The sequence below is a fragment of the Tinamus guttatus genome, unplaced genomic scaffold (assembly GCF_059628265.1).
Source record: "Tinamus guttatus ecotype Peru unplaced genomic scaffold, ASM5962826v1 Tinamus_guttatus_pri_ptg000339l, whole genome shotgun sequence".
Lineage (NCBI taxonomy): Eukaryota > Metazoa > Chordata > Aves > Tinamiformes > Tinamidae > Tinamus > Tinamus guttatus.
The window spans coordinates 64878-86353 of NW_028288873.1; the positions used below are offsets into that span (position 1 = coordinate 64878).

The 21476-nt window shown below is 58.8% G+C and overlaps 5 protein-coding genes across 6 annotated transcripts in view; 2 read left to right on the top strand and 3 right to left on the bottom strand.

Moving 5' to 3' along the window:
- The window catches only part of LOC104572241 (NF-kappa-B inhibitor-interacting Ras-like protein 2), a 208426-nt gene that overhangs the window by 63189 nt on the left and 123761 nt on the right, over positions 1-21476 (bottom strand). The gene's annotated exons all lie outside the window — the stretch shown is intronic.
- On the top strand, positions 810-3504 carry KLHL11 (kelch like family member 11). The gene is made up of 2 exons (XM_010211010.2): positions 810-1267; positions 1335-3504. Exons 1-2 carry the CDS (start codon positions 810-812, stop codon positions 2929-2931), a joined length of 2055 nt encoding a protein of 684 aa, XP_010209312.2. The 3' UTR covers positions 2932-3504.
- On the bottom strand, positions 7081-10671 carry KLHL10 (kelch like family member 10). Of its 2 annotated transcripts, XM_010211011.2 has the most exons (5): positions 10459-10671; positions 9713-10202; positions 8571-9188; positions 7691-7840; positions 7081-7484 (listed from the first exon to the last, which is right to left on the bottom strand). In XM_010211011.2, the coding sequence occupies exons 1-5, from the start codon at positions 10644-10646 to the stop codon at positions 7110-7112; spliced, it is 1821 nt and encodes a 606-aa protein (XP_010209313.1). In that variant the 5' UTR covers positions 10647-10671; the 3' UTR covers positions 7081-7109. The 2 variants fall into 2 exon arrangements, with proteins under 2 accessions (XP_010209313.1, XP_088385840.1); XM_088529714.1 differs by lacking the exon at positions 10459-10671 and having other exon boundaries at positions 9713-10192.
- On the top strand, positions 11756-15135 carry NT5C3B (5'-nucleotidase, cytosolic IIIB). The gene is made up of 8 exons (XM_010211014.2): positions 11756-11881; positions 12320-12389; positions 12803-12849; positions 12975-13060; positions 13548-13637; positions 14021-14183; positions 14546-14746; positions 15009-15135. The coding sequence occupies exons 1-8, from the start codon at positions 11852-11854 to the stop codon at positions 15117-15119; spliced, it is 798 nt and encodes a 265-aa protein (XP_010209316.2). The 5' UTR covers positions 11756-11851; the 3' UTR covers positions 15120-15135.
- On the bottom strand, positions 16440-20288 carry FKBP10 (FKBP prolyl isomerase 10). The gene is made up of 10 exons (XM_088529697.1): positions 20067-20288; positions 19321-19466; positions 18839-19028; positions 18298-18443; positions 18030-18219; positions 17733-17878; positions 17428-17617; positions 16964-17106; positions 16720-16883; positions 16440-16633 (listed from the first exon to the last, which is right to left on the bottom strand). Exons 1-10 carry the CDS (start codon positions 20258-20260, stop codon positions 16448-16450), a joined length of 1695 nt encoding a protein of 564 aa, XP_088385823.1. The 5' UTR covers positions 20261-20288; the 3' UTR covers positions 16440-16447.

The window sequence follows — 21476 nt, forward strand, 5'->3', positions numbered from 1 at the left end:
AGTTTTTTTTTGGTTGTGTATGGTTTTTGGGTTTTTTGTTTTGGTATTTTTTCCCCAGTTTGTGTCTGTTCATCTTCATAGTCTAATTGTACCCTGAATCGTGGGACCACTGCTGATTGATAACCAATATTACTCAACTCCCATGTAGTAATTTAAAGTGTAAAGTTGTAACATATATACTACTGTTAAAACTGTGGAACTATATCTATTCCAATGTGCTGCTCTGTGGAATGTCAGTCCCTCATGTTATCTGCAGATGCAAAAATAATCTTGGTAATAACTTCAGCCTTCTCCTTGTCTGTGTATTGTAACCCAGGTCAAATAAAGGATACACTAATAACTTCTCTTTGAGGGCTAAGTGTGTGGTGAAGGGGGGAAAATGCTAAAGAGTGATTGTAAAGGCGTTGTAGCTTAAAAACTGGGGCTAGTTTGGATAGGGATCTTCAGCAGTAACTTGTGCCCTGCCTTAATGAAGACAAAACAAGGACAAGTTTGGGTTTGTAGGAGAGCAGGAACACACTCTAACAGCGCTGCCTCTACTCGGGGAAGCACGGGAGCTGCCCTGGCCTGTAACCGTTCCCCACTAGGGCCAACCTAGCTTAAACGAAAGTGACGGTCGGGGCGGGCCGGGGCCGCTCCTGCCGCCTCCCGAGCGCTCTCCGGGCCCGGGGGCAGCGCGGGGCCCCCGCGGTCGCCCCGGTGCCGCCTCAGCGCGCCGCCATGTTGCGGCCTGGCCGCGAGGGGGAGCCGCGCCGCTCTGACGTCACGCCGCCTCCCCGCGCAGGCGCGTGCCCGCCGCTGCTCCCGCCATGTCGGACAAGATGGCGGCGGCCTCGCCGCAGCCGCAGCCGGGACCGGGGCCGCCGCCGCCGGGGGAGGCGGAGGGCGGCGGCGCGGGGGGCGGCGAGGCCGAGGCCGAGGAGTTCGGCTGCCCCGCGCACTGCTCCGACCTGGCGTGGCGCCAGAACGAGCAGCGGCGCCACGGCCTCTACTGCGACATCACGTTGGCCTTCGGCGGCGGGCGGCCCGGCGCGGCCCGCGAGTACCGGGCGCACCGCTCCGTGCTGGCCGCCGCCACCGAGTACTTCACGCCGCTGCTCTCGGGCGGCTTCGCCGAGTCGCGCTCGGGCCGCGTGGAGCTGCAGAAGTGGAGCTCGGAGGGCGGCCCCGACCCCGACACGGTGGAGGCCGTCGTGGGCTTCATGTACACGGGCACCATCCGCGTGAGCCCCGGCAACGTCCACGAGGTGCTGGAGATGGCGGACAGGTGAGCGCGGGCCGGGCAGGCCGCCCGCCGGCCCCGCCGTGCCTCACGCCCATGCCTTTCTCCGCAGGTTCCTGCTCACGCGGCTCAAGGAGTTCTGCGGGGAGTTCCTCAAGAAGAAGCTCAACCTCTCCAACTGCGTGGCGGTGCACAGCCTGGCCCACATGTACTCCCTCAACCAGCTGGCCCTCAAAGCGCAGGACATGATCCGCAGGAACTTCCACAGGGTGATCCAGGACGAGGAGTTCTACACGCTGCCCTTCCACCTGCTCAGGGACTGGCTCTCGGACTCGGAGATCACCGTGGACTCGGAAGAAATCCTCTTTGAGACCGTCCTGAAGTGGGTGCAGAAGAATCCCAACGAAAGGGAGAGGTACTTTGAGGAGCTCTTCAAGCTGCTTAGGCTGTCGCAGATGAAGCCCACGTACCTCACTCGCCACGTCAAAGCCGAGAGGTTGGTCTCCAGCAACGAAGCCTGCGTCAAGCTCGTGTCCGAAGCCGTGGAAAGCCACGCGCTGCGCTCGGAGAACCTGCAGTCCGGGAATCTGCAGCATTCCACTTGTCCTCTAGCATCGCTGCCTCGCTTCGGGCAGAACATGGACGTGATCATGGTGATCGGCGGCGTGTCGGAGGGAGGCGATTACCTGAGCGAGTGCGTGGGGTATTTCCTGGACGAGGACAGGTGGGTGAACCTGCCGCACATCCACAATCACCTCGACGGGCACGCGGTCGCCGTTACAGAGTCTTACGTTTACGTGGCGGGCTCCATGGAACCCGGGTTTGCCAAGACCGTTGAGAGGTACAATCCAAACAGAAATATTTGGGAGCAAGTCTCGAATTTGATAACCAGAAAACACTCTTTTGGCCTTACTGAAGTGAAAGGAAACTTGTACAGTATCGGTGGACATGGCAATTTCAGTCCAGGCTTTAAAGATGTAGCCATTTATAATCCTGAGGAAGACAAATGGCTTAACCTGGAGTCGGCACCGAAGATTCTGCGCGATGTCAAGGCCGTTTCTGTAGAAGATCGGTTCGTTTACGTTGCTGCCCGTACCCCCGTCGACAGCGACAGCGAAGATGGGTTGAAGGCCGTTATCATCAGATACGACGCAGAAACGCGGCAGTGGCAAGACGTGGAGTCTCTGCCCCTCATCGATAACTACTGCTCCTTCCAGATGTCTGTTGCTAACACAAACTTCTACCATACCGCGTCCTGCTGCCCCAAGAGCTACCCGATCGATAACGAGGAAGCGAAGCTGAAGATTTCGGGCAGGGCCTCGGACGAAATCCTGGAAAGTTTACCCCCCGAGGTCCTGAGCATCGAAGGGGCAGCCATCTGTTACTACAAGGACGACGTTTTCATCATCGGGGGGTGGAAGAACAGCGACGACATCGACAAGCAGTACAGGAAGGAGGCGTATCGGTACTGCGCCGAGAGGAAGCGCTGGATGCTGCTGCCCCCGATGCCGCAGCCGCGCTGCAGGGCCACGGCCTGCCACGTGCGCATCCCCTTCAGGTGCCTGCAGGGAACCCAGAGGTACCCCATGCCGCAGAACCTCATGTGGCAGAAAGACAGGATAAGGCAGATGCAGGAAAGGCAGATGCAGGAAATCCACAGACACTTTCTAAGCTTACGAAGAATGCCGCGCTCGCAGATCGAGTGCTAGTTTCTGCAGGATCACTCCTGGTCGGTCTGATTTAACACATGTACTAAGCCGTTTTGGAGGCTTGATATGTTTCTGTAAGATACTAGCATTTGAGTGGGTTTGATGCATGAAAATAGCATCTCTTTATTAAATTTTGAAAATTAAGAAGCTCAGAAGTTGAGGATGGGCAGCAAGTAAGAAACCCTCTGAATCCAATATATTGCCTGTTGTGCCCAGAGAAAAGCTGGTTTCCTATTAATGGGCTGTGAAATATCTCCAGGAACATGAAATCTGTTAATTCTCTCTTCAGATCTTTGTTTTCAAAGATTTATGTAGAGTTTGTCTAACAGTTCAGTTTTGAAAATCAAAAATCTCTAAATAATTTAGTGGTTACATTTGCGTGCGTGCTGAAAGCACCTGTTTTATTTGCACTTCGATACTGACATTCCTTTGATTCCCTCCTCAGTGGTAAACTTCACGTGTCTCCCAGGTGTCAGTGCACTCGGCTTTCCCAAGTTGGAAGCATGTGCAGTGGTTAAATATCTGTTATGAAAACAAAAGCACAATCTTTCCTTATAAAATTAGTTCAGAATGTTTCTCTATATTAAATATATATATCAAGTGTATATATATTTAATATGTAGCATAGCAAGTCTGCAGAGTTTGCCTGTAAACAGATGGTGGATAGAACATCAGACACTTGCTAAAATTGAGAGCTTGAGGCAGTAGATTTTTCCAGGTGTATCTGGAGATGTCTTTGACAGCTTCATTAGAAACGTGGTCAAAAATCATGGTGAAAAGAGTAAAACCAGGCAAGTAGCCACCTGCCAAAGCAGAGCGCTTGCTTCTGGGGTCAGAGTGGAATAACGAGAGCGGGATTATTCCCAGTAATATGTTAAAGCCAAGCAGCTTGTAGATCCTTTCTCAAATGTTGCAGGCCTTTAATTCCAGTGAGGACGTGACTAAAGGAGCCCCGTGGAGCTGTTCCCAGCCTGTCCCTGACAATCAGCACTTTCTGCCTCCGGTGTGTTTTCCCTGGAAGCTCGGGGCAGCCGTGTGCCGCTCCGTGCGTCAGCGCGTCGCGTTTCTCTCGAAGGGGGCAGCTGCCTCTTGGGGATGACTTTAGAGGCATCCGAGTCCTCCGTCTCTATCTGCGTTGCCCGCTTAGCATGTAGGGTTTATCTCGTGGTGACATGGAGCTATTTAAGTATTTTGGGGGGCTTTGAGGTGGTTTTCTCTACACGGGAACCCCGTTGGGCTCTGCTTTGCTTGCTGTGCTGCTCGCAAGGAGCGAGTGTCCCCTTCGGAGTGTCACTGTCACTGCTGAGCGCTCCTCCCCGCTCCGAGGAGCTCCGGGAGCCTTTGGCTGCCTGTGGATTCAGCGCTTCCCTCCTACCTCCTGTTCTTCCCCATCCTTCCCTCTATTCGAATGTTCCAGGTTTTCGCTTGCAGCCTAACTCAGGATCTTAGGGAAGGGAAAGGGAGGAATAACCAGGGTGTTTCAAAACTTGTGTGAATGAACATTGGAAAAGCTGTTTGCTGTCTGATTCATGTGATAATTTGCTGGGGCCTTTGATGTGGGCAGCTGCTTTGCAGAACATCTTCTAAACTTTTGTTATTATTATTGTTTAGCTTTGTGAACTGATACTTCTTATTTTCCAATTCAGCAGGCAACCTAGATCATATCTGAAACACTGGGTAAGTCTTTCAACCACAGAATTTGTACAGGTTTCTCTAACGTGTATGTCCTGGAATGCTCCACTTTGCAGTTCACTTGACACTGATATCAATAACTTGCCTTGTAATAGAATAATCTAGCCTTGTTGTTTTTTATCTTGAAAATCTAACAGTTTAGTGTCAGTTTACTCATCTCTAGTAACCTTGTTTGGTTTTATTTGCCTGTTGGATTGCTGTGCGAGGGCAGATTCAATTTTGTGAGGCTGGCCTAACGCAAGAGAGGAAATGGGGAAACTTGTTGGGGTTTCAGGCTGGTGTTCAGAGGTGGCTCTTGCTAAATGGCCTGCGTGAGCCCACGGGTGCAGTGGTCATTGGTTAAACTTGGCACATGGAGGAGTTCCTGCACCTTTGGCTGGAGCAGTTTAGGAACTGCTTGCCCCAACCACACAGTTGGTGAATGAAATGTATAAAAAAGCCTCACGGCTTCATTCCAGAATCCACTGATTTGACCTAAACTTCCAGAGCTGAATTTAAGATACTTTACCAGGCTCCACACAGGAGGAGAGGTCCACAACTCTCCTCCACAACTGAGGAGAGGTCACGTATTTCATCCCCCTGACTTTCCTCTGAGTTTTTAACCAACAGTTGAAGGATGCTGGTACGTGAGACCATCAAAGCCCTGGGTGGGCAGCGTGCTAATAAACAGTGAACACTTTGCAGGGGGAAACATCAAGATTATTATTTCAATTGGAATATGAGCTCATTCGTTTCAAGCAGGGCAGTGTGCCATGATATTAGAGATGTGAGAAGCCTTTTGCAGTCTTTTTTTCTAAGCAAAGTTGGTATTTGCACTTACTGTGAGAACCTGTGGCTATCATACAAGCTGTGTAGATTACTAAATACATTCCACTGATGCCAGAACTGATGTGAAAGGAACTTCACAGCTGGGCGAATGCCCGTCGTGGTTCTGAGCATCCTGCACTGTATCTCTCCCTGTACCTCCTCTCTGCATGGGCACTGTGAACATAATCAGTTTGCTCTACCTTTTGCCGTGCCAATTCCCTGGAATCTTTAAGTAGGTGGGTGTTTTGCCCTGACTTTAAGTGGACCAATTGCATTGTGCACAGTTCTGAGTCCTGACTATCCATTGAATCACGAGATGTTCAGAAAAGACGAATTACTGACAGTGGGAGTTAGCCCTCTCGCCTGTGAATCACGTAACAAGCTCCCCGTGGCCCCTGCCTGCTCTAACTTGCTGAGTATTTATAAAATGCACCCAGAAGCAAAAGCCTGTGAGTTCTTTCCCTGTCTTTAGCGCCTAGTTCAATGTCACCAAGATCCTTGTGTGTAGTCAGCAAGTCCAAGGCAGCCTTGGCCCTTCCTCATGTACAAGGAGCTGGAGGTTGCTCCTCCTTACGACAATCATACATGTAACTACAAAACCAGTGTCATGAAATGCATGTTTCCTATCCCGTCTTTCTGTTCAGAAGCGGAGTGACGTAGGACACATCCTGCACGAGGCTGGTAATGTAATCATTTCTAGGTGCCATATATGTACATAATATTTTATATCAACCTCAATACTCCGTTAGTTTACTGTTTTTGTATGTATTTTTTAACAAGATCTCTTCTTGCACATAGTAAGACACTGCTCTGGAAATACAGAAAATATGCCAACTTTCTAAGCATGCATTCTGAATATTATTCCAAGTATTCTGCTGTGCTGTATCATTTCTTCTCCGTTACCATAAATGTTAAGGTCAGAACTGTCGCCTCGACGTTGTGTCATAGAACAGCTCGATCACTATTGTCAAACCAAGTCACAACAAATAACAAATTTTCAAAGGTTATTTTTAATTTGACATCGTAATAGGATGTTGTGGCTTTCAGTGGGCTTACAAAACAAGCTGAAAATGGGTGTTTTAAGGCTTAAATTTGTTTTCAGCTATGTCCTTGTATTAGAATATCTCATCTTTCATGTCCTAAGTGGAAGTCTGCTCATACAGGTACTCCTGAGGATCGAATCCTGTTATTAATCTGAATGTAAAATATAGAATTAACTAGCTGTGTGAAGACGGTTACTAGTGAGATGCTCCTCGTGGCTGCGTCGCGGCCGCTCTCCTCCCTGTCAGTATTAACGTAGATCCAGCGCAGCGCTCGGGCGAGCCGCACTCCTCCACTTACTTCAGTAAGGTAAAGTAATACCCGTGCGTGGGCTGTTTGAAACCAATGTTACTGTAATGTTCTTTACATTAAAAACACTCGACTAAAGTTTATTGTTATAAGTGACTTACTGAAAATAAACCTTTTATTTCTCTAGCATGGTGTTGTACCTCGTGCCTTTTATTTAAGGTGCTACTCAGGCTGGAAGCGGTACCTGTAAATCCCAAATTTGGTGGCTCCAGAGAACGAAAGCTTTAAATACCAACCATTCCTTTAGGCTTGTATCAGTTGTTTTTATTTTAGAATAAGTGAATACATTCGCGTCCTGCTTAGAAGACTTTATTAGCTAAGTAGAGCTGTCAGACAGGTAGGGTACTTGTTGAAGAGGTGAACTTGACCTCGTCGCGCTGGGCCGGCTCCACGTAGTTGTCCCGCCGGGCCGCGTAGTCGCCCACGTTGGCGAGCCCGGGCACCACGCAGCAGCTCAGCGCGCTGCGGTAGATGCTCATGTCGTGCGCGTCGTACCACTCGTCCGTCTTCTCGTCGTAGCACTCCACGTTGAAGGTGGTGGTGAAGCCGTTGAAGCCCCCGACCACGAACAGGAGGTCGTCCACCACTTCAATGCCGAAGTTGCTGCGCGGGTTGAACATGGTGGGGATCGTGCGCCAAGTGTTGGCCACGGGGTTGTAGGCTTCGGCGCTCCGAAGTCGATTGGCTCCATCGAAGCCTCCTACCTGCGAACATCAAAGGAGCGGAGCTGCAAGGGCCCTTCCAAGAGGCTGACTCCTCTTTCCCACATTTAAGGCTTTACCTTGTTTCACAGTTTATTGCCAGGAGCAGCAACGGGGTCTCAAAGCCTCAACGTGCTGCCCCCTCTCCACCCTGCTCCCTTGTTGTGGAGCTGCCAGAAACGTTTCCCGCATTTAACGGTCGCCCTTACCGCATACACGTGTTCTCCGTAGGCAATGACGCCAATTCCGCTCCTCCTGCTCCTCATGGGTGCTATGAGGGTCCATTGGTTTGTTTTGGCGTCGTACACTTCGGCCGTGAACAGGCATTCGTTCCCGTTGAACCCACCGCATATATAAACCTGTGTAGAGACGAGACGTGGGTGCGTTTATGACCCCACCACATATATAAACCTGTTTAGAGACCAGACGTGGGTGCGTTTATGACCCCACCGCATATATAAACCTGTTTAGAGACAAGATGTGGGTGTGTTTATGTCACCAGCCAGTGATCGCACCTAGGAGAGCGCGGCCTGGCCCAGAACGTCCCTCTCTTTGGGGAGCAGACGTGCCAAATCGGGGTTTGTAGCAGTACAAGGGCAGTGAGTTATCCAGGGCAGCAGGGCTTGGGCCTGCCACATCCTGAAGTGTCAGAAGCTTCTAGAAACGATGCGTGACCTGGGGCCGGGAGGAGGATCCCGCAGCAAGTGAGCGGCTCTGGAGGAGCCTTCATGCTCCCGCCTGCCCCGCTCGTCGCCAGTCTCTGGTGGCACCTCGGAGAACCCGGTACCTGCACCAGGATCTCATGAGTGAGGTTTACATTAACGTTTCCCCCTTTATTTTAAACGATTTGCCACATTAAGGGGAGCGTTTGTTCCATTCCCAGCTCCACAGTCTAGTCCAGTTGGGTGGGAGCACGCGGCCCAGCCGGAGCTCTGTGAACATCCCAACCGCAACGCGGGCCACAAGGAACGTCAAGCCGCTTGCTCGCCCCAAAATGCTGCAAACCAGGCTTGGGTTTGGTTCCTCATCCCGCTCACAAGGAGGAAACGCTCCAACCGCCAGAGCCTGCAGCGCCCCGGGTGCCTTTACCTTCTCGTAGAGCGTGGTCGCGCTCGCGTCGCTCCTCTGCTCGTGCATGGGCGCGATGAGCGTCCACTGGTTGGTCTCGGGCTCGTAGCGCTCGGCCGTGTTGAGGCGCACGTACCCGTCGAACCCCCCCATGGCGTAGATGAAGTTGTGGAGCACGGTGACGCTCACGTAGCAGCGCCGCGAGTGCATGGGCGCGACCTGGTGCCAGGTTTTCCTCAGCGGGTCAAACCGCTTGACGCTGTTGAAATAGTCCACGCTGTCGAAGCCGCCGATGATGTAGACGTAGCCTTTCAAGTAAGCGGCGCCGTGGTAGGCGCGAGGGCTCTCCTGCTGGCACGTGACGTTCACCCACTTGTCCGCGCGCGCGTCGTACGTCTCGATGGCGTTGGTCGGGCTGCCCCCGCTCCAGCCGCCGATAGCGAAGAGGATGGCGTAGGGCAGGCGAGGCCGCGTGAGCGGGTTCGTAAAGTCCGAGTTGGACGGGCCGTTCATGTTGAGGTCGTACATCGCCTTCAGCGCGTTGATGATGACGGGTTTGCACTCCTCGCTGTCCTTCACGTAGTCGTGCATTTTCACGTTGTTCATGAAGTATTCCGCGTGCATCAGCGCCAGGCGAACCTGGAAAAGGAAAGCAGGGGTTAGACTGTTAATGCTCTATGTCTGGGGATCCCTGTGGATGTGTCCAACCCTGGACGGGTTTGATTTAAGAGAGGTCTAAAGGAGGATTAAACGTGTCGCTTTTAGGCACTGCAGGTACGAGGTTGGATCATCTGAGTCACTGATGGAACCTACGACTCCTTCGGTGCCTTCCCGTGTGCAGATGGAACCTGCTCTGGCGCCGGCTGCGATTTGCACAGGGCAGCTCGTCCCTAGATGCTGCTCAACTCGTGTGCACGGAGATGCTCCTGCTGGGAGCCCTTTGGTTCTTCCCTCCTAAGCTCTAAACACAGCGAATACGCTCGGAGCGTAAACCCCAGCCCAGCAAGAGCTCAAGAGCTGGAGCCCTCCCTTCTCCATGATGTGGGCGCTGTGGACTGTCCTTTCCTCCATTTTCACACAAACAAAGCGGCTCTTGTCCCCGCTGCGCGGGGCCCTGCTCTCCAGTGCCACCAGGCACAAAGAGGTGACGCTGTGACACTGACCTTGCGCAGCAGGACCGAAATGTGCTGCTTCCTGTTCTGGGGATCGTGCGAAATCCATTTCACGATGGCCTCGAACACGGCGTCCTCCTGCCGCACGTTCAGTTCGTCTTTCTCAATGATGTCTTTGAGCTCATTGACCGAGAGCTCGAGGAACTCGGTGGACACCTTGGTCATCTCCTCGAAGTTATGCAGGATGAACATGTAGGCTGTTTGCCGCAGCTCGGGGCAGTGGTAGTAGTCCGTGAATCTGCAGATGCCAATGCAGTTTTCCAAGCACAGCTGAGATTTGAGGAACTCGCAGCACCCTCGGATGATGCCCATGATGTTGAACTGGTCCGCGGCGGCCAGCAAGCTCTCGACATTGTCAGCAGTGACCGGCACTGCCCTGGTGTAGGCGTACTCGATGATCAGCCGCATCATGTCGGGTGAAATGCCAGGGATGTTGTACACTCTCTTCTCCGTGTTATTCCAGCCACTGGTAAACAAAGCCCTGGAAAAATGAAGGGATAGTGAGTCCGGACTCCATCCGAGCTGCCCCTTTTGCGTGTTGCCCGCCCCGAACCAGCCCTGGGCACGAGCAGCAGCGCGTGGGGCCCTGCTGTGCATGGGGAAACACTTTGCAGCTCAGTTCTGGTACCAGGGCAGATACGAGGGCTGTGGACACTGCTGGCACAGGGACAAGGCCTGCAGGAAGGGCTTGGAGCCGCAGGCCCTGTCCCCTCTCTAGGCTCATTCCAAGCACTGACCTAAAGTAGGGGCTGCAGCTACATAGGATGTTCTTATGAGCATTGAATTCGAAACCATTGACTTTGATGATCACGTCACAGAGTTTTCCTTCCAGGCGGAGTTCATTGAAGACCGTGCAAGCCATCGCACTCATCTTCCTCTCCATGTGGGGCGGGGAATACCCCGCGGACGCCGAGGTGTCATCCATGCCTAAGCCCGAGACAGCAGCAGAAGCTTCTCTCTGAGGTGATACGGGGCTTTCTGCTTGGCCCCCGGCATCTTCTCTGGAGCTGCGTTTTGCCTGGTGACTCTGGAACAGCCCAATGATGAGATCACTGAAACGGGAGGCTCTGGAACGTGCACGGCACCGGGAGCTCCTCCAGCCCTTCCCAGAGCGGTTCTGCTCTCCTGCTGATCCCTGCTCTGAGCACAGGAAACCTTTGCGATTCTCCTGCGCGTTTTTATTCGGATTGAGCTCCCCAGCCCCAGGTGCCCAAGGCTCCTGCAGTGTCCCCATCCCAGGCTGCAACACAGGCTCGTGCGATGCCAGCAACGAAGCCGCAAATGTTTTGCCACTGCCTTATCTGCCGGGCTGCATCTGCTGCGCATCCGGATGAGCAGAGGGAGCTGTGGGAGCCGGCACTGGGCACACAGGGATGGGGCTCAGTCCTGGCGCCCGGATGGCACCTTGTCCCCAATGGGGCGAGCTGCTCTTCCTGCGCGTGGCCGCGGGTGCAAGGGTCCGCGGTGCAGTGCGATGAGGCCACTCGGAAAACAGGGCTTTGCTGCTTGTGGCTTTATTATTTATTTATTTTGGCGAGGTTTGTGGTAATGCTGCGCAAAGCGCGACGGCAGCAAGTTTGTTTGTTTCGTTTTTTTTTTTTTTAATCTTTATCGCGTTTCACTTTCGTCTTCCGCCTCCTGCGCGGCCGCGGGGAAAACGCAACTGTGGCCCCGGGCTCCAGCCCCGGCCTCGGTCCCGGCCCGGCCCGGCCCGGCTCGGCTCGGCCCGCCCCCTGCGCGGCTCCTCCTCGCGGCTGCGCGGCCGCGGCCGGGGCGGAGCGGAGCGGGTCGGAGCGCAGCGCGGTGGGGCGAGATGGTGAGAGCGGAGCGGGGTCCGGGGCGGCCGTGGGGACGCGCTCGTGTCCCCCGGGATAAGGGGCGACATCTCCGGGACGCGGCCCCGGCGCAGGGCGCGGTCACGAGCGGGACGGGGACGAGGAGCGGCCGGGGATGAAGAGCGCGGCCGGGGATGAAGAGCGCGGCCGGGGACGCGCGTGTTCGTCCCCCGGCACTGCGTGGGACACCCGGGATGTCACCAGCGTGGGGGGGCTTCTTCCGCAGGTGCCCGAGCTGGAGAAAGGCACGGTCCGCATCAAGCACCCGGCGCGGGTGGCGGGGATCATCCAGGCCATGAAGGAGCAGGGGACGCACAAGCTGCAGGTACCGGCCCGGGGCCGCTTTCGTGGGGCTGCGGAGAGCGCGCGGTCCTGCCCGTCCCCAGCCTGGCTGAGCACCCTCCTTGTCCCCTTTCTGCAGAGGGGATGTAGAAAGCACAGGACGAGACGGGAGAGCTGTTTGCCCAGGCTGGCGGCTCTCCCTCCATGGGCTTTTTCCTTCCCTGTTTCGCACACTGTAAATATTATCCAGTCCGCAGACATGCCCCCTCCACCCATGGCAGGATTGCACCCTTGGGTGCTGATAAGAGCGCCGGGGACGGGAGGGTGTTGGCTGTCGCAGACGAGCACATCTGCTCCACAGCTGGCAGCAGCGTGGCCCGAGCGGCCCTGGGCTGCCCTGGGACACAGCGAGGCCGGAGCCGCTTCCCCAGGCTGCAGCCTCCGCCGTCACTTGCGGGTCTCGTCCTCTCTTGTCTTTCAGGTCATTTCCGACTTCGACATGACGCTGAGCAGGTTCGGCTGCAACGGCAGGCGCTGCCCCACTTCGCACAGTGAGTGGGAGCCTCGTGTCTTCCCCCTGTCCCAATTCCGCCTGTTCTCTGGGTGTTTTCCCCCTCGGCAGCAGCCTTACCTGCTGCCTTCCCCCTCTTCCCGAGTCTGGCCCCTTCCCCATCTCGTTTGCTCACTGGGCTCAGCTCTAGCGTTTCCGACTGTGCTTCCAGGCAGTCCAGGCCCTGCGGAAATGATCTCCTGAGCTTTCGCTCCAGCTCCCTCCAAGGCCCCTAGATACTGCTGCTTTTCCTAATGCTTTTCCCTAAGGCTCGTGGGAGCCAGCCCTGCTGAGCCTTGCTTTTCATTCCAGCCCTTCCAAGATCTTGACCCCAAACAGCTGCCTCTTAGGAATCCTGCTTCCTGTTTCCACATGTGTCTGGGCTCCATCATTGAACTGTTGTTGTTTTCACAGATATCCTGGATGACAGCCGTGTTGTTAGTGAGGAGGGCAGGAGGCAGGTGGGTGTCCTTCGCTATGGCCCTGTCCTCCATATTCAGGGGAATTTGGAGGCACTTTTTGTTGTTTACAGCCTCTTTAGACTTCCTGTTCATTGCATTCTCCTTCTATGTGTCCAACGCTGCAGCTGAAGGATCTGCTGCACTATTACTATCCCATCGAAATTGATCCCAACCGGACCCTGGAGGAGAAACGACCCCTCATGGTGGAGTGGTGAGTAGCTGCATGTGACGAATTTGCTCTGCAAGGTGAACACAAGAGGGGCAAGCTGGAAGAAAGATTATGGATTGGATTCCTTCTGAATCCAAGCCCCCAAAACATAGAAACTCTCGGGAAAGAGGAGGGGTTCCCTGGCTGGAGTTACTGATAGCAGATATAGGAATGGGGATGCAGCAGAGACCTGGTTTCTCTCCACACTGGTGCCTCAGATTGCCATATCCAGTGGCACATCCTTGGGCAAAGCCCAGCAGCCATCAGGAAACGCAGGAGACCTGAAGCTTGCATGGATGTGAGCAAGAAAGACCCCGTTTGATCTCAGAACGATCAGACTGAACAGGTCCTGTGGCCCTGTCTTGGGAGTTCCTTGCCCTCAAGTGCAAAAGGGCGAACTTGAACTTCCTCTAGAAGTGACAGCAGTACCAGGAAGTTTCTCACTGTTACTTGGTTGGACCTGAGACGCTCATTGGGTGCCTCCCTGCAGGTGGAGCAAGGCCCATGCCCTGCTGTCGCAGCAGAAGATCCTGAAGGGCGACATACCCCAGATCGTCCGGGAATCCGACGTGATGCTGAGGTACCGCAGCTCTGCCTGCACCAGCGCCCGAGCACTCCGAGTGACGGTCACCGGCACCTCCTGCCCCTTGTCCTTGGCCAGGAGCCCCCAAGGGGACCGGTGCATCCCTGGAGCTCCCCAACCAGCTCTTCCAAGCCCCAAACTGTTTGGAGGACGGGGTAGGGAAGCTGCATGCAGCCCCGCTCTTCCAGATGATTCTCTCCCCTTGCTGCAACCTGTGGGTTTCATCCAGACCCTTGACTCCGCATCAAGTTTCACCCAGGGCACAGAAATGTTGCACTAAAACTCGCTGCTAAAATCAGCCTTGTCAGTGATAGCCTTAAAACTAGCATTGCACTGAAAGGCAGTAACATAATACTGTGTTTTGCACTTCTCTGTCTTAGGGATGGATTCGATGAATTATTCAACCAGCTGCATAAATACAATGTGCCCCTGTTCATCTTCTCTGCTGGCGTGGGGGACATCCTCGAAGAAATTATCCGTCAGGCCAATGTTTTCCACCCAAATGTCAATGTGGTCTCCAACTACATGGACTTCGATGATAATGTGAGTGCTTCATGTATGTGCTGAGAGTCTGCACAGAGAAGGGGATTTGTTAGCAATGAATTCAGGGCTGCAGAAGTTTACCAGAGACGCTGCTAGGTTAAAAGCTGCCTTTCTAGAAGCTAAACCTTCTGAGTAGATTTGATCCTTGAGCTGGACCTGCCCCTTTCTGGATCATGGGAGCATCCCCGGACTAGCACGTCCTTCCCAGGCTCATTTTAAGTGGAGGGTCTTGAAGGTTGGAGCTGGAGGCCTGTGAACATCCCTGCCTATAGCCCTCTCCTTCAAGTGGCTGCAGGAGGGACACGGAGCCTGTGACACAGGGTGGGGACTTTGGGATCAACTTCTCTGTCCCCTCTGCACAGGGAGTCCTCAGGTGTTTCAAGGCACCTCTCATCCACACCTACAACAAGAACAACTCCGTGCTGCGGGGAACGGAGTATTTCCAGCAGCTGAGCGCTCGGACGAGCATCATCCTGCTCGGGGACTCCATGGGTGACCTGACAATGGCAGACGGTGTCCCCAGCGTGGAGAACATCCTCAAGATTGGCTTTCTCAATGACAAGGTGAGTGCGTTGTGTCGCCCTGGGCACTGGGTCCGCGCTCTGGGGTGGTTATTGGCCCCTCTTTGCTGTAGCATCAGGAGTCGTTTTGGGCCATGAGGGCTGTGAGGGGCAGGACTGTCTCTTTGGTGGCTCTGCTGGGTGTCCCCTGCCTCTTGCTTTTGCTCCTGGAGATATTCCCTGGGTCTGGGCCTTGATCCCAGCCTCCGCTCTTCACGGTCCTCCTCTTCCTCCATGTCCTCTCGCCCCTCTGGCCGCGCCGCAGGTGGAGGAGCGGAGGGGGAAGTACCTGGACGCCTACGACGTGGTGCTGGAGAGCGACGAGACGCTCGACGTGGTCAACGGGATCCTCCGCTACGTCCTCACGGAGACGTGAGCCGGGGCGCCCGTCCCGCCGTGCCCGGGGCGTTAACATCTCCCCGAAGCCGGAGCGGGTTTCCGGGCGCCTGCCCGGATCCAGCCCGGTACCGAGGCAGCCTCCCCATCCCGGCGTGCGGGTCGTGCCCATCCTGGACTTTCCGCGTGCGGTTTCTGTCGGTGCTGGATGGGGCGGGATGGGGAGAGCGGAGGGTGCCCTGGTCCCCCCCGGCCCCGGCTCAGCCCTGCGGCCGCTGCCACCCCGGGGAGGGCCCGGCCCGCGCGGAGGTGACCAGGCACAAAGGCAGATGTCTTGGAAACCACTTGGAATTGTTTTTATTTGGTGCAAAGTAAAAATGTCGTCATTGGAGGGCTTCGCTCGAGCCCTTTCTGCGGTTCTTTCCGTGGGGTTTGGTCTCCGCTCGCGCGGCCCGGCCGCACGGGAGCCTTCGGAACCAGCGGAGAGGGGACAGGGACCTGCTGGTCCCACCGGCAGCCCCGGGAGCCCAGGTCAGCGACACGGCTGCATTTTGGCGTCGGAATCGGATTGGGTTTCCCTCCGGCCCTGACCGGTGCTGCCCTGCAGGGCAGGGAGTGCAGATGGGGGGACCCGGACCCGGGAGGAGATGGGGACTTTCCCCCCCCGACATGAGGTTCATCGGGTCTCAGCTGAGCTGCCTACAAAGGGTTTTGCACCAAGACTTTCTGGACCAGCAGCTGCCTGGGAGGGTTTCGCTTTCGCCCTGGGAACCTGAGTCACCTCCAGCCTCGTCCGGCCGTCCGGGCTGCAGCGGGAGCAGAGGCTGCCCCAGCAGCCGGCAGCGGCACCGGAGCTTCCCTTTTCTCTCTCCTTTAAAGAATGATGCGTAGAAACAAAAAAATCCCTAAACTAGAGCCAAGCAAAAGGGGCCGGGGGGCCGCGCGCTGCCACTTCGCTCCGGCCGTGGCTCCGTCCCGGCGCGGACGCGGGGGAGCCCTGGGCAAGTGCAGTCGTGGGCAGAGGGCACGTGGGCTCCCCACGGCGGGCAAAGGCTCGAGGTCGGGCCGAGGTGGCGCTGGGTCCGGTCCGGTTTGGGAAGGGGAAAGGGAAGCGCCTGCCCCCGGCCAGGGGGCTTGGAAAATCCAGCGCTGCCTTTCCCGGGAGACGGAGACCCCAGGGACGAGGGGGGGTCCCACATTCCCACTGGGATTCTCAGCTGGGGGGGCTGGTTCTCCTGCCCGTGGTGAAGGCGGGGAGGAAAACGTGACTAAAGGGCACAGAGAAGGGACAGTCCCCGGCGCGCGGGCAGCGCCGGCCCCGCGGCCGGGCTGGAGCGGTGCCGGCTGCCGGCGAGCGGCGCCCGCGGTTCAGAGCTCCTCGTGGACCTTCTCGCGGTCCTCGTCCGACTTCAGCTTCAGCTCCTCGGCCGTGATCTTGCCGTCCTGGTTCCGGTCCTGGTTCTTGAACATGTCGGCGATGACTTTCTCGGGGTCGGAGCTGGGCATGAGCCGCCCCTTCCCCTCCGCCACCTGCGTCTTGATGAAGGTGGAGAACTGTGGGGAGAGGCGAGAAGGGGCCGCGTTGGGCGCGTTGGCCACGTTGTCCCGGCCGTGTCCCGGCTCTGCCGCCCCCATCCCACCTCCTCGGCGGGGATCTCGCCGTCCCGGTCGAGGTCCATCTCCTGGTAGAGGTTGGCCGGCGGCTCCCCGTGCCAGATGAACAGGTAGCCCTCGGGAACGCCCTCCTCCAGGGACAGCAGCTCCACCTCGAAGCGCAGGACGGCGCTGCCGGGGACGCCGCGCGCTGCGGAGGGAGCGGGGGCTGCAGCGGGCGCATCGGGACGGCCCCGGAACGTCCCGTCCGCTCGCGCCCGCCGCCCTCACCTCCGCTCTCGCCGTGGCCCAGGTGCGGGGGCACGATGAGCACCCGTCTCTCCCCCACGCACATGTCCAGGAGGCCCCTGTTCAGCCCCTCGATCACCTTGTTGGTCCCCAGCGTCACCTCCTGCGGCGCTTCGTAGTCGTGGCTGCGGGAGGCACGGAGAGGTTCGCGCTGCCCGAAAACACCCTCCTAGCATGGAGCCGATGCGGCAAAACCGCGCTCCGTGCAAAACCCTGCTCCTGCCCCCATGCAAACCCTACTGCTCAGGTGCAAAACACTATCGGCCCCATGCAAACCCTGCTACCCCAACGCAGGACCCCGCCGGTCCCATGCAAACCCTGCTATCCTGGTGCAAGACCTCACCCCATGCAAACCCTCCTGCCCATGGCCCGTGCCCGACGCCTTTGCCAAAGGCCGCTGCATGCCCGGGCTCTGCCCTGGCAGCGCATGCGGCCCCAGCGCTCACGAGGAGAAGAGGCGGGTGCCGTCCAGCAGCGAGCAGTTGTAGTGGTAGCGCACGAAGTCGCGCGGGCGGCTGGTGACGTTGCAGCCTTCAGGCCGGTGCACGGTCTCGATCTCCACGGGGTCCTCGGGGTTGTGGAAGTCGATGACGTGGACGTCGAAGATGAGCACGGCCGAGCCGGGGATTTTGTCCCCTGGGATGGGAGCGGGCGGAGGCGCTGGGGGAGCCGGCGCGGCCGTCCTGGGAGCGCGGGGCGCTGTCCCCGCTGTCCCTGCTGTCCCCGCTCCCTGTCACCGCCCAGGCCCTACCTGCGCCGCTCTCGCCATAGGCCAGGTGCGGGGGCACCACGACGCGGCGCCTCTCGCCCACGCAGACGCCTTGCAGGCCCTGGTCCATGCCGGGGATGATGTAGCCCTTGCCGATGTAGGTGTCGTACGTGTGATTGCGGGAATAGCTGCGGCGAGACAAGCCCGGGGACTTGGCGCCCTCCCCGCATCCCGGCCCTGCCCTTTCCCGAAGGATGCAGCGAGCAGGGATGGGCATCCCGAGCGCTCGGCGCTCGCTCCTGCCCCGTGTCCCCGCCGCCCCCTCGGCCCGTTCCGTGCCTGGAGTCGAAGAGGGTGCCGTCCATGAGGGTGCCGTTGTAGTGGTAGCGGACGAAGTCTCCCGTCGCGGCCCGGCGCCCGCACGCCGCCGGCACCTCCAGGTGCTCCAGCGCGACGCCGTCCCGCGGGTTGTGGAAGTCCACGAGCAGGACGCTGAACACGAGCGAGGCCTGCGGCGGGATCACGGTGCCTGCCGGGGGTGGACGCGGGGCCGGTCGGCTCGAGGGGCTCCGCGTCCCCCCGCGCCGCCCCCGGCGGCATCGCTCACCGTAGCCCTTCTCGCCGTAGGCCAGGAACGGGGGGATGACGATGCTCCGCTTCTCCCCGGCGCACATGCCCAGCAGCCCCTGGTCCATGCCCTTGATGAGCCAGCCCGTGCCCACGTACGTGTCGTAGGTGCTCTGCTTGCTGTAGCTGGGGGGGACGGAGGGATGGGGGTGCCCGTACGCCCCACGGGAGGATGCATCCCAACCCCGGCCCCCAAAACCCCACATTGAAGGGTGCATTGCAGCCCCAGCACCCTGTACCACCCCATCAGAGGGTGCATTGCAGCCCCCCTGCCCCATACCTGGGGCTAAAGGGTGCATTGCAGCCCCGGCACTCTATGCCCAACGTCAAGGGGTGCATTGCAGCCCCCCCGCCCCATACCTGGAGCTGAAGGGTGCATTGCAGCCCCGGCACCCTGTACCACCCCATCAGAGGGTGCATTGCAGCCCCTCTGCCCCATACCTGGGGCTGAAGGGTGCATTGCAGCCCTGGCACCCTATGCCCCATGCCAAGGGGTGCATTGCAGCCCATGTGCCCCATACCTGGAGTCGAAGGGGGTGCCGTCGAGCAGGGTGCCGTTGTAGTGGTACCGCACGAAGTCGGAGCTCTCCACGGTGCGGTTGCAGCGCTCGGGCTTGGACAGGGTGGTGATCTGCAGCTGGTCCTTCTTGTTCCAGATGTCCAGCAGGACGACGTCGAAGTACAAGGTGGCGTCCGGGGGGATCAGCCCCGCTAAAGCGCCGGCGGCGAGAGCGGCGCGGCCTTAGGCGGCGCACGGAGGGGCCGGGATTCCGCGCTGGGCGCTGCGGAGCCGGGAGCCAGCGCGGGGACCCGACCTGCCCCGCGCGGCCGGGGGACACGTCCTGCGCGTGGCTGCGGCGGAGCCGCTTTTGCCCAGGGAAAGGCAATTGCCCAAGTGCCTCGGGGTGCCCCAGACCCCCCATTTCCAGCTGCCGCCCCCGGCACTGCCAGCACCGGGGGCTGTGCCCGGTCCCCGCTGCCGGCCCCGCCGCCGCGGCCTTACCCACGCCGATGCTGCCGTAGCCCAGGTGGGGCGGCACGACGAGGCGGCGCCGCTCGTTCACGCACATGCCCTGCAGCCCGCGGTCCATGCCGGTGATGAGCCGCCCCACGCCCACCACGCCGGCCACCGCCGTGCCGCGGTCGTAGCTGCGGGCGACGCGGGCGCCCATCAGCGCGGCCCGGCACGAGGCCCCGCACCGCTGCGTTTGCTCCCTGTGTGGAGCTCCACACGTGGTAGGGCACAAAGCAGTGGCCCCAGGGCTCGGTTTTCAACCACAAACTTTTCTTTATTGTTTATTTTTAAAGCACTCGCTGCAAGGAGCAACTGGGGCCATTTTGGGCATTGCAACCCCCCACACGGCTCAGGGAAGATCCCATGGGACGAGACTGCTCAAACAAGGAGCAGCTTTGCAGTGCCACGTCCCACTCTGATGGGCTCCTTTTCCTTTCTTTCCCTCGCTGCAATTTCTGCAAATCCCCATTCCCGGGTGAGCAGCATCCCGGCCCGGGGCCTCATCCTGCCTTGCAGCACCGTGGGGAAATCACCACACACGGAAGCACAGGGAACACTGGGGAAGGGGCTACAGGGCCGGGTGACACGTGGACAGGGCTGGCCCCGTTATCCGCTGCTCCCACCACCCCGCGCCCGGCAGGGCTGCACGTTTGCACGTTTGCACTTTTGCACGCGCGCTTGCACGCCTGCACTCCGGCACACGCACTTGTGTGGCCCGGCGCCCGCCGCGGTACCTGGAGTCAAACTTTTTGCCATCTTTAAAGGTGCCGTTGTAGTGGTAGCGGATGAAATCGCCCATCTGCGCCTCCCGCAGGCAGATTTTGGGGATATAGTATCTGTCTATGACCACGTCTTCCAGGGGCCCGGGGTCGCCCAGCGCCCGGGCGCCCAGGATGCCGGCGAGGAGGACGAGGCTGCCGGGGGCCATGGCGCTCGCAGGCTGCGCGGGAGCGGGAGCGGGGCCGGAGCCGGAGCCGGAGGAGGGGCCTCGGCCGCTGCTCCCCCCCTGCTCCCGGCCCCGGCGCCGCTGGAATTTCTGACAACGTGGACCGCGGCGCGCTGAGGTCACGCGCGGCCCGCCCCGCTCCACGTCAGGAGGCTTCGGGCTTGAAGGCAGTTCCTGTGCGAAGGGAAAAGCCGCAGGGACCTATTTGGAAACAAGTTCCTGCAGCTCCAGCTCCCGCCCGGCCTCGCTCTCGCGCGGGTCCCAGCGCCCGCGTTGGCATCTCCCCGGCCCTCCGCACGTGGCGGTGCCTCTCCTGCCTCGGTTCAGGGTTATCGCCGCGAGGTTCGAGAGGCTGCTGTTGAGGAGGAGCAAATAGGAGGATTTAAGTGTTTTAATGGCATCCAGCACTCTGCTTTTATGATTAAAAATGTGAAGCAACCCTCATTCCGCCACCCGAGCAGCGGCTGATGCCCATGGCCGTTTTGCCTGGGCGTCCCTGTCCCTATCCCCACGGATGCCTCCGCAGGGAGGCGAGCCGGGAGCGCAGCTGAGGCGGTGTCCTGGCTCCTGCCCCAGGGATGGATGTTGTTGGGTGCCAGTGACTCCAGGCTTGGGCCAGGGCCAGTGTGAGGCCGCCGGGCAGCGCGGGGACGCGGGCTCTGGCAGGGCACGCTTGGCTTGCGGCCTCTGGCTTGGCAGGAGCCAGCAGGGAAACCCAGGGGGGTCCGGCCAGCTGCCCTGCGCCGCGGGCAGCCCTGGGAGCGCGGCCCGGCAGCCTGCGGTGCCGTGGGCATCCCTGGAAACGCGCAGCTCCGAGCGCGCCCTGGGAGCACGCGGCACCACGGGCTTCGGGGAGAAGCGCGGTCCGGAGGGGACCCTCGGGATCTGGCAGTCCGGAGCGCATTGGGCAGCCCTTAGTGCACCCTGGCACCCTGCAGACCCGAGCGCACCCCGCATCGCGCAGTGCCGAGCGGGTCCCGGCTGGCTCAGCCCCAAACGCGGCCCCGGCCGCGCACCGGGAGCGCGCACCGGGAGCGCGCCCCCGCATCGCCCCCCCGCGCGCGGCGCCGCGCTAAGACCCTCCCCGGCCGCCCGCCCGCCCCCGGGCCGGCTCTGCGCGGCCCTGCGCGGTTCTGCGGGGCGCTGCGCGGCTCTGCGCGGGTCTGCGGGGCGCTGCGCGGCTCTTCGGGGCGCTGCG

Excerpts from the sequence above, each read along its gene's own strand:
- KLHL11 (XM_010211010.2), top strand. The coding sequence starts at position 810 with ATGTCGGACAAGATGGCGGCGGCCTCGCCGCAGCCGCAGCCGGGACCG. Across the intron at positions 1,268-1,334 it reads GTGCTGGAGATGGCGGACAG|GTTCCTGCTCACGCGGCTCA; the intron begins GTGAGCGCGGGC and ends CTTTCTCCGCAG.
- KLHL10 (XM_010211011.2), bottom strand. The coding sequence starts at position 10,646 with ATGGATGACACCTCGGCGTCCGCGGGGTATTCCCCGCCCCACATGGAG. Across the intron at positions 10,203-10,458 it reads AGCTGCAGCCCCTACTTTAG|GGCTTTGTTTACCAGTGGCT; the intron begins GTCAGTGCTTGG and ends TCATTTTTCCAG. Across the intron at positions 7,485-7,690 it reads ACGGAGAACACGTGTATGCG|GTAGGAGGCTTCGATGGAGC; the intron begins GTAAGGGCGACC and ends TGATGTTCGCAG.
- FKBP10 (XM_088529697.1), bottom strand. The coding sequence starts at position 20,260 with ATGGCCCCCGGCAGCCTCGTCCTCCTCGCCGGCATCCTGGGCGCCCGG. Across the intron at positions 17,879-18,029 it reads GGCACCCTCTTCGACTCCAG|CTATTCCCGCAATCACACGT; the intron begins GCACGGAACGGG and ends GTCTCGCCGCAG. Across the intron at positions 17,107-17,427 it reads GGCACCCGCCTCTTCTCCTC|CCACGACTACGAAGCGCCGC; the intron begins GTGAGCGCTGGG and ends TGCCTCCCGCAG.
- NT5C3B (XM_010211014.2), top strand. The coding sequence starts at position 11,852 with ATGAAGGAGCAGGGGACGCACAAGCTGCAG. Across the intron at positions 12,390-12,802 it reads GCGCTGCCCCACTTCGCACA|ATATCCTGGATGACAGCCGT; the intron begins GTGAGTGGGAGC and ends TTGTTTTCACAG. Across the intron at positions 13,061-13,547 it reads CGACCCCTCATGGTGGAGTG|GTGGAGCAAGGCCCATGCCC; the intron begins GTGAGTAGCTGC and ends GCCTCCCTGCAG.